This window comes from Leopardus geoffroyi, chromosome D1, assembly GCF_018350155.1.
Source record: "Leopardus geoffroyi isolate Oge1 chromosome D1, O.geoffroyi_Oge1_pat1.0, whole genome shotgun sequence".
NCBI classification, from domain to species: Eukaryota; Metazoa; Chordata; class Mammalia; order Carnivora; family Felidae; genus Leopardus; species Leopardus geoffroyi.
Genome location: NC_059329.1, coordinates 108,494,121 through 108,503,796, shown reverse-complemented (window position 1 = coordinate 108,503,796; position 9,676 = coordinate 108,494,121). Strand labels below are relative to the sequence as shown.

At 60.5% G+C, this 9,676-nt stretch overlaps 1 protein-coding gene across 4 annotated transcripts in view; it reads right to left on the bottom strand.

Annotated features, from left to right (window-relative positions):
- Positions 1 to 1,054: 1,054 nt before the first annotated feature.
- Positions 1,055 to 9,676, bottom strand: part of CAPN1 (calpain 1) — a 28,621-nt gene continuing 19,999 nt past the window's right edge. For all 4 annotated transcript variants that reach the window (XM_045485906.1, XM_045485903.1, XM_045485904.1 and 1 more), the window contains exons 11-22: positions 7,602 to 7,783; positions 6,853 to 6,864; positions 5,844 to 6,055; positions 5,708 to 5,747; positions 5,055 to 5,120; positions 4,906 to 4,963; positions 4,067 to 4,131; positions 3,583 to 3,651; positions 3,271 to 3,349; positions 2,557 to 2,673; positions 2,178 to 2,236; positions 1,055 to 1,840 (exon numbers count right to left, since the gene is read on the bottom strand). In XM_045485906.1, the coding sequence (XP_045341862.1) occupies positions 1,814 to 1,840; positions 2,178 to 2,236; positions 2,557 to 2,673; positions 3,271 to 3,349; positions 3,583 to 3,651; positions 4,067 to 4,131; positions 4,906 to 4,963; positions 5,055 to 5,120; positions 5,708 to 5,747; positions 5,844 to 6,055; positions 6,853 to 6,864; positions 7,602 to 7,783 (986 nt within the window). In that variant the 3' untranslated portion in view covers positions 1,055 to 1,813. The remainder of the gene's footprint in view (positions 1,841 to 2,177; positions 2,237 to 2,556; positions 2,674 to 3,270; positions 3,350 to 3,582; positions 3,652 to 4,066; positions 4,132 to 4,905; positions 4,964 to 5,054; positions 5,121 to 5,707; positions 5,748 to 5,843; positions 6,056 to 6,852; positions 6,865 to 7,601; positions 7,784 to 9,676) is intronic.

Here is a 9,676-nt window from a genome sequence, read left to right as displayed (position 1 = left end):
CCCAGCTCATGCTCTCTCTCTCTCTCTCTCTCTCAAAAATAAATAAAAATTGAAAAAAGAAAACGAAGTTTGAAAATGCTCAAACAAGGCAGCCAAGGGGAAGCCCTGATCTCCCTGCCTCCGCCCCAGGCACTCAGCCCCAGCGTGGGGGTTCGTGAGGGGTTAGGGCCGCCAGATCATCCAGACCCTTAGCATTCCAACCGTCTCATCAGACAAAGCCCAATACAGAGAACTGAGAGGGCGGGGCCCAGTGCACCTGCCCTCCCAGCCCTCGACCTGGCCCTCTCCCAAACCAGCCCGGGCTCCCAGGAAGTGATGGCCACTCCCCTTACAGACAGGACGCCAAGGCCCAGGACCTGGTCTAGGACTCCCAAGGACAACACACAGGCTCAGGACAGTGGGTCCGGGCCCTGTGCCAGCCTGTGGCAAGCAGTGTCCCAAAAGTCTGCACTTGGGGCTCCACCTGGGGCTCTGAGGGCAGCTCCCACCTCTGACCCAGGCTCTGTCAGCCTCTGCCCTGCAGATGCTATCCTAGTTTGTGGCTTACCACTGGTCCCCCCCCACCTTCCCACTCTGTCTCCTCTTCCACCCTCACTGCAACCCACCCTTATCTATGGGAAGAAAAGCCAGGACCCCAGAGGGGCTGGGGCGGCTTACATAAGCTGCAGGTGTCTAGGTGAAGGAGGCTCTTGTGCGCTGGGAGCTTCCTGGGAGGTCAGGTTTGTGCTCAGCGGGAGTCTGGGTGTCAGCCAGAGCCTCACAGGCTGGAGTATACAGGGAGGGCAGGGACCGGGCTGTGAGGAGGGCACAGAGGATCAGCAGAGTCACATGGGACCTCAGCAGTCTGGCCCCGTCCCTGCAGCTGGGGCCCCATCCCCCCCAACGTCCTAGATACCCAGTACTCGGGCAGGGGTGCGAGCCCCCAGGGTACTGGGGAAGGAGACAGCGGGCGGGCAGGGGTGGTGTGAGGTCCCGGGCTGTCCCTGAAGGTCAAGGCTTGCTGATGCCTTCCTGGGCAGCAGGTTTGGACAGAAGCACACTCCAGAGACAGATGTGGGGCCTTTTCCTTTATTGTTTGGGGTCTCTCTGCATGGAAACCCGAGACCCCACCCCCACCCCACACCCAGGTGCCTCTGGCACCCCCGTTACTGGTACACCGGTCCCTGAAGAGTCCCCTTTAAAATCACCGATATAAAAAAGGAGGGAGCGAGGGAGGGAGCGCCTGACCACCCCTCAGTCCAGGTGACTCCTGGTCGGCAGGTGGGGCAGGGCTGGGGGGCAGGCCACGGAGGTGAGGGGCACTGGCTTCTGCACGGGGGAGAACAGGCATTCCCAGCCCCAGGAAGAGGCCTCGGCTGGGAAGGGCTTCTGCACATCTAGACGGCAGACTGTGCAGAGTTAGTGGTTATGGTGTAAAGTCTGCAGGTGAGGCCGCTGGGTAGGCTGGGTGGGTGCCCTCTGGCTGCAGCGAGGGGAGAGGACACGTCAGGATGCTCGGAGGCCGGGGGCCGTCAGCTCCCCTGGCAGCCTCATCCTGAGGCAGGAACAAGCGAAAGTGGCCTTCCTCGTTTGGCGACGGGAGGAGCGGGGGGAGTCCATCTGAGCCCATGACTGGCGAAGGCAGGGAAGGCCACACGGCTCTGCGCAGAGCAGAGGAACCGTGGCAGCTGGGAGGTGAGGGGACAGGAGGACAAGGCCGCCTCCTGCTCCAAGGAAGGCACTTGCAGCTGGTGTGGCCCGGTGCGGCATGGCGGGAAGGCATGGCTTGGCAGACGAGGGAGAGGAGCACGGCAAGGGGACCGGAGCCCTTGCCTCATGCAAACATGGTCAGCTGTAACCACTGCCGGCAGAGGAGGGCAGAGAGAGAGGTCAGCCAGGGACAGCAGAAACGCCCAGTCCAGCCTCCTAGCCCAGGGGCCACCGTCTCTGGGGAGGGGCACTTTCTTACCTCCTCTACCCCTGGGAGACCAGGGCGCAGGCACCCACGAAGACCTCCAGGAGCATGCCCCCCACCTCCCTTCCCAAGACCCAGACACCCCCACCCCATCCCATCCTTCCATCCTTCCAGAGGCCTGCCCTTTGGGTCTGGTTCTGAGGCCACAAGTTCCTGCCCCAGGCGGGTAGAAAGCATCACCACCCGAATACCCTCCCCCGCCACGGCCAAGGGAAGCTCCCACCTTAAACAAATCAAAGGTCACCACCCCGTCCAGATCTGTGTCCAGAGTTTTGAAAAACCCTACGTTCAAAAGAAGACGTTTTGGCATTAGAAACCAGTGGGACATTCATGCAGGACCACCCTGCCGCCTGCCCCTCCCCCGCACATCCCCACGGCACCCCAAGCCCTCACCTGTCACACTGGGAAAGCAGCTCTCTCTGCTGTCCTCCCCCTCCCCTACTGCCTTCCCCCCTCCCCCAGTCTCCCGACTCGGCCTTCAGGTTCCCTGGTACTTCGCCTCTCTGGGACACGCCATGGCACATAGGTCCCATCTGTAGCTGTCATTCCCATCAACTTATGGGAGACAGAACCAGAGGCAGGAGCCAGATGAAGACACTCACGGAACATGGTCTCCAGCCGCACCAGGCAGCACACGAAGTTGTCAAAGTCCACGGCCAGGTCGGGCTCCGAGTAGCGGGTGATAATGAGTTCGTACAGCTTCTTGTTGAGCTTGAAGCCTGGCCCAGGAGAGTGTGTGAAGGCCAGGGAAGCGGGGCCAGGGAGGGGGGCTGGGGCCTGGGCAGGGTGAGCCCCACCTGAGTAGGGCCAGGAGCTGGGTGCGGGGTGCGGGGTGCGGGGTGGGTGCTGGGCAAGCAAGTGCCAGCCCGAGGGAGCGGGAGCCCAGACCGCCCCAGGGAATCAGCGGCCAAGGAGGGCCCGGGGGTCCAGTTTTGTTTGTGCCGAGGGCCCTCGCCTCATCCTGACACGGGACTGTGAAGATGAGGCCCGCACCTCTCTCACCGGAGGCTCTGGAGCCCAGCTCCACCCCTCCCTGGCTGTGTGGCCGCAGGCCAGTCACTGTCCCCAATCGTGCTTTTCTCCGGGCGCAATGGAGACAGTAAAAGACCTTATCCCCGTTAGGCCACAGTGAGGACACAAGGAAGCGCTGATAAAGCACTCAGCTCAGTAGTTCAGTAAGAAGGCAGGAGATGGCTGTTACCGCCACACCATCACCATCTCCACCCCGGGGACAGGGCCGGTGCCGCGGGCCGCCACTCTGGGTAGCCACCGACAGGCAATCAGCCTTGGGCCGTCTGCCTGGGGACAGGCCTTACCCGCAGACTCGATGGCCATCCGCATCTCGTAGGCACTCATGCTGCCCGACTTGTCCAAGTCAAACTTCCGGAAGATGGACTAGAGTGGGGGACAGAGGGTGAGGGCCAGGCCGAGGGAGGCACCCAGCCCTTCCGGCCCACCCCAGGGTGGGGGGCTGCTGCGGGTGGAGGGCAAAGACCCGAAAGGTGGGCCGGGGGCTGGGGTCTGGAGCGGCAGACCCAGGGCGGAGGGCCTAGACCACGCAGCCTGTCTGGGAGCCCACAGCAGACCCTCCTGGGACTGAGGCCGCACAGGAGGGAGGGACCACCTACCAGGTAATTCCGGATGCGGTTCCACAGGATGTTGAACTCCACCAGGCCCAGCTTCCCGTTGCCGTCCCGCTGGGGGGCTACCGTTAGGAAGCTTAAACCCGCACAGGGTGAGGGAACAATGGGGAGAAGGGGAGACTGACAGCAAGACGAGGGGAGGGGGAAGGGCAGGTGCCCACAGGGCCAGGTGGGTTGGACAAGGAGGGGTGCCAACAGCACCAGCCTTAAGGTAACTCAAGGACCCAGGCCCTGCTCTACCTGTCACTCAACACAAAGCCTGTGCCTCAGTTGCCCCTCCCCCCTGTCGCCCCCCCCCCCCCCCCCAATCATGGGGAAATGGCCTGGGCAAAGGACTGGTCCCTCTACACTCCACAGAGCTTTGAGCTTTGTCCCTTTCTCTGCACTGTTCCGGGAAAGGTCACAGGGCGTCCTTCCCCGCCATGTCCCCCACACCCAAGCAGCCTCACGAAACGAAAGCAAAAGATACGTCCATGAGATTCACCATGCTGCGGCACGACTCCAGGCTGAAGCCCTTTGTCCGCAGGTCCTTGTCTGCAAGAAAATCGGTTCCAACACCTCAAGCAACAGGCTTCCGGGGCCTGCCCCCGGGGCACTGGGCGGGATAGGGACCAGGGAAGTTCGATTCCTGGCACCTGGTGTGCAAAGCCTAGCAGAGTGGGTACGTCAGGTCACTTTGATCGGCACAGTGTCAAGTACTTTAGCAACCGAGCCGGTGTCTACACCACGAAGAACCAAGAATGAAAGGAGATCAGTGCTACACCAAAGTGAGAGAAACACAGGAGAAACGTGAGGCCAAGGCGGCCAGGGCGGGGGTGAGGTTGGCCGCAGGCCCCGAAGGGGGACAAGAGGAGAGGGGTCTGGGCTGAGGGAACAGCCTGGATGGAGGTCAGAGGCAGGGGCAAAGGGAAGGTTGGGGGGCGGGGCTGCCTAGAGCTGCGCACGCGGGGGAGTGAAGCCAGCCCCGTTCTGCAGGCAGCCCCTCGGCCTGGCCCTGGGGCGTATCTTCCAAAGGAAGGGGAGGCCTGTTCCTTGCTCCTACGGTGCTGTCACCAGCTCGGCTTCTAACGACACCAGGTCACGGCACTTGGGCATGGAGAACGGGGTCCGGCAAGATGGTGCAAGGAGTTTGGGAGGAAAATGGGGGTGAGCAGGGCTCAGAAAGGCAGTGGGGGCTTCCCTTGCCCATAAAGACCAAGGGCTTGGGTTGGCCTCAGTGTGAGAGCAGAAGCCTCGATTCTGGAGTCTTGGGGGGGGGGCGGGGCGGGCCGAATACAGGTTGGAGAGCTGCTGTCCTGGGACACTCACGTTTGCTGATGATCCTGTTGAGGATGGTCCGCAGTTCCTTGACGCTGATCTCCATGTCCTGGGGGAAGAGGGAGGAGGCACCCACACTGGAGAAACGCTGCGCCCCTGCGCCCCCCTCCCCGCCCTCCGCTCCATCACACCCTGCCTACCTCCCCTGCCAGCTGCCTGAAGAGGGCCTTGAAGTTCTCATCAATCTCCTCTTCTGAGAGCACTTGCTAGATAGAGAAGGGGGAGAGCAGGTGAGGGGCGCTCCGGCCAGGCCCCCGCATGGGCAGCAGCTGGGGCGAGGCCGGGACCACTCATCACCACACGCCTGCCTCCTCGTGTCTCTGAGCCTCCCTCTTGTCACCAGTAAAGTGGGAATCACTCTCCCCCTGCCCGGGGCTCTGCGGCCTGAGGAGAGTGCAGTTCAGCTCCGTGATGGCGGGGGGGGGGGAGGGGGAGGCTTTGGGCAAGTTCCTTAACCTCCCCGAACTTGACTTTCTTGCTGAAAGGGGAGACGGTGGCCTCACCCGGACAGGGTTGTTGTGGAGGCAATGAGGTGACCAGGTAAAGAGCTCAGCACAGAGCTGGCAGAGACCAGCGAGAGCTTAGGGACCTCGCATCACTATTATCACCAAGCTCTCTGCAAAACCGTAAAGTGCTGGGCAGATGAGGGATTGGTATTACCCCTAAGGCTTCTGCCACGGGGGGCTCCCAGGAGCCAGGACACCCAGGTCCCCGTGATACGCCCAGGGTGAAGGGGTGAGGCAGAGGAGGAAAGCACCGGGGCGGTGGGGGGGGCGGCAGGCAGGGCACGTACCTCATCAGGGAGATTGGCCTGGATCTGGTCGTCCAGCTCCCTGCAGAGGTGGAAGGACAGAGGGGCCAGTCAGGGTGGGGGTGCAGGGGGGCCCGGGGGGCGGGGAGTGGGCACCGGGGAGGGGCCTTCTACTCACTCGGTCCCGGCCTTCTTCTCCGAGAAGAAGCGTAGCACGAAGTCGCCCTCCTTGTTGGGCTCGAAGGTGGAGGGCACCACCACGTACTCCCCGGGCGGCAAGCGGAAGCGGGTGCTGACCTCCCGCAGGTTGATGAACTGCTCCGAGCGCGCCCGCGACGAGTTGGCCAGGAAGAAGTCCCGCTTCAGGTGCACGGCCGGCTGGCCCACCAGCTGGCAGGAGGGGAGGAGGGGGTGGGGGCTGCAGCCGGCCGCTCGGCCCACCTTCGGGGAGCTGCCCGCACACCCGGGCCGCAGGCCCCGGGCCCCAGCCGAGCGGCTTGGCAGGCTGGTCTCGGCCCGGTCGCCCTCGGGCTGCACGGCCCCGCCAGATCATCTTGTCTCAGTTTCCCCGTCCGCAAGATGGAGGGGACGACGCTGCCTACCGCACGGGGCGGAGGTGAGGACATACTCTGGAGGTGAACGTGAACACTAGGACTCCGGCGAAATAACATTCCCGCTATCGTTACCCAGAGCGTCCCCCGTGTCAGACACCGCGGGGTACCCTCCACGGGGCGCCTCATTCAAAGCTCACGACAGCCCCGTGAGGCGGCGCCCTGTGCCCATTTTACAGATACTGACACCGAGGCCTAAGCTTAAGCCACTCGCTCGAGGGTGCAGAATATTCAGCCTGTCCACCGCCCTGCTCCTAACCGATGCCCGAGGCATCCTCAGCCGGCACTAACTCAGCGGAAACAGTAAGACGGGAAGAGCCTCGTGTGTGCGTGTTGGGCGGGACTCTGAGGGCCGGGGTTCAGACCCAGCTCTCTCACTTACTACCTGTCCTGACCCCCTGGGACAGCAACATCTGCCCCCTCCGGGTGGGGGTGGGAAGACAGTTCGCGAACAGTAAAACGAGGTGACTTCTTAACTCTCTACGTGTGGGCTTGCTGCCATCTTGCTCCCCTCTGGGCACCAACAGGCCTTGTGTGTTCAGGGGTATGTAAATCCAGGTGTCAGATGTCACCTACCTCCGGAGGAACCTGCCAGAGAGATGGAAGAAGTTAGAGATGTGTGCTTGGCCTACAGGCACAGCGTGTGCTGGACAGAGGCCCTGAGTTCTTAAGAATCACGGGATCTGAGGAGACCGGGAGGCAGGGCTCGGGGCCACTGGCCGCCCAGACCTGTCTTCACGCCAGAGAGGCACCTCAGGACCTCAGGAAAGGGCCCCGGGCAAGGTCCTCTTCACCCCGGAACACCCTGGGCCTTGGCTCTGAGTCGGACCCAGCACAGCCCCCAGAGCGGCCAACTGCAATGTCCTACAGCCCAGGGACATCAGAGTCCCCACCAGTTTGCTGTCGGGAGCTCCGGGCCTGGGCCGAGACTGTAGCGGTTCTCTTTCCCTGCCAGGAAGGTCCAGAAGTTTCTGTGTTGAACACAGCGAGTGAAGCAGGGCCCTCCCAGGCCAGTCTCTGCTTATATACTAAGACAGGGAGCTCACTACTCCAGGGCCGCCCACTTGCCCACTTCTTTCTGAGGCCGAGCCAAAGTCTGTCCCCCAGAAGCTACGTCACAGTCGTCAGCTAAGCCAGAACCCTCGGCCCAAGAGCGGCCACGGCAGGCGCCTCCAGGGGACAGTGGCCAGGGCCACCTGCCTCAGGACTGTGGCGGCAGTGTCCTCTGGCGCCCCCTGGTGGGGCTCGCCCACGGTGCGCCGGGAGGCCGGCTTCCGACGCCGGTTCGGCGTGATCGGTTCGGCGTGTTCGTGTGATCGGCTCACCTCGTAGACCGCGAAGCCGATGGTCTCCATGTCGCGGCCAAAGCGGCGCTCGCGGCGGCGGTGCTTCTGCATGAGGGCTAGCACGAAGCTGCAGCCTGATTCTCGACCCCCGTAGTAGTCGTCGTCCGCGTCGTCCGTCTCCTCCAGTCGGATCTTGAACTGGGGATTGACCCAGAAGGTGGCTGTAGGAGGTGGGTCGGCGGGAGGGGTCAGGGGAGGCGCAGAGCAGAGTGGTCCCCGCCTCCAGGCTTCCCCTCCCCCACGTGTCCCTTCGTTCATGCGTCCAACAAGTATTATTACTAAGTGTCCGCCCGTGTGCCGTGTGACAGACGGGCAGTGGGGGGCACACGCGGTCTCTGCCCTCATGAGCTCACATTCCAGGAGGGGAGGCCAAGTCGGGGCAAGTCGACTGAGCAAGTCGGGGCACTTATCAGAACAATTACAAAGAGTAAGCAAGCTGGAGCTGGGAGCCGGTCAGGGAAGGCGTCTTTGAGGAGGTGACATTTGAGTGAGATCTGAAGGAGAAGCCCTGGGAAGACACTGGGAAGCAGGAGGGAGAAACAAGGACCCACACGAGGAGACAGCCGGTGTCCAATGCAGCATCCAGCTCCGGCAAGCACGGGAAATGTGGACAGTGGCAAAGGTCGGCGGGAGCCGGGTGGGCAGTGAGGAGGGTGGTTTGAGTCAAAGGGCAAAAGGCCCTCCCCACGCCCCAGCAGGCTTGCACCAGGAGCGGCATGAATGGATTCGGATTTGCAAAGGTAGCTGGAGCTGCTGTGTGGACGATGACTTAGGAGAGAAAAAGAGAAGGCAGGGTCTGATAGGAGGCCACACGGCTGCAAAGGGTGACAGAGACTTGTGTCTCTGGCAGTCTGGTGACTCAGTTGCCCACGACCCCCTAAAACAACCAGGTGCTGGACACAATAAGCAAAGCGGCTTTTTAGAGGCACTAATAAGCCACAGCATTCCCCTCCCCCTCCCCCCCCCCAAGTTGACATTAACCAAAATGACAGATATCAAGTGTTAGCCGGGAATGTGGAGAAATCAGAACTTCACACACTGCTGGTGGGAATGTAACACGGGGCCGCCACTTCGGAAAACAGTCTGGCAGTTCCTTAAATGGTTACACACAGAATTATCCTATGACCCTGCAATGATACTCCTACGTATAGATCCAAGATAAACGAAAACGTACATCCACGCAAAAACGTGGATGTAAATGTTCACAGTGGCATTATTTGTAATACCCGAATGGTAGAAGTGACCCAAACCGTCCATCAGTGGAGAAATGGATTTTTAAAAACGTGGTATAACCAAACAATGGAATATTATTCGGCAACAAAAAGAGAGTACCGATATGGGCTCTAACACAGATAAGCCTATGAACAGGCAGATCCACAGACGCAGATAGGAGGCTGGCGGTTACCTGGGAGTGAGGAGGAGGGGTCAGGAGTGACAGCTGTAGGGTGGATGGTTTCTTTTTGGGGTGATAAAAATGCTCTAGAATTGATGTGCTGATAGACGCACAACTTTGTGAATATATGCAAACCACACAGAATTTTCCACTTTTAAGTTGGTGAACTGGACCGTATGTGAGTGATAACTCAATAAAGCCTTTTTAAAAACATGGCCACTAGGAGCCCCGCGAGGTAAATAATGCCGAAGGACTCCTGCAGACTCCTGGAGACCCTGGGTACAGGGACAGGAGACAAAATCTAGCAGGAGATCTTTGCAATAAAACTGGGACCCCTATGAGGAATGCCAACAGCATACGTAGGAAAGAAAAATAAACCCCACTGGGAGAAGGGGAAAAAAAAATTCTCCCCAAGAATTTATAACCACAAGCCTTCACGTGATCTTGCAGTTTCAATTTGTTCCTTCTTTTCTTTAATTAAAAAACTTTTTTTAATGTTTATTTTTGACAGAGACAGAGACAGAGCACAAGCGGGAGAGGGCAGAGAGAGACACACAGAATCCAAAGCAGGCTTCCAGGCTCTGAGTTATCATCACAGAGCCCGATGCGGGGCTCGAACCCACGAACTGTGGGATCATGACCTGAGCTGAAGTCGGATGCT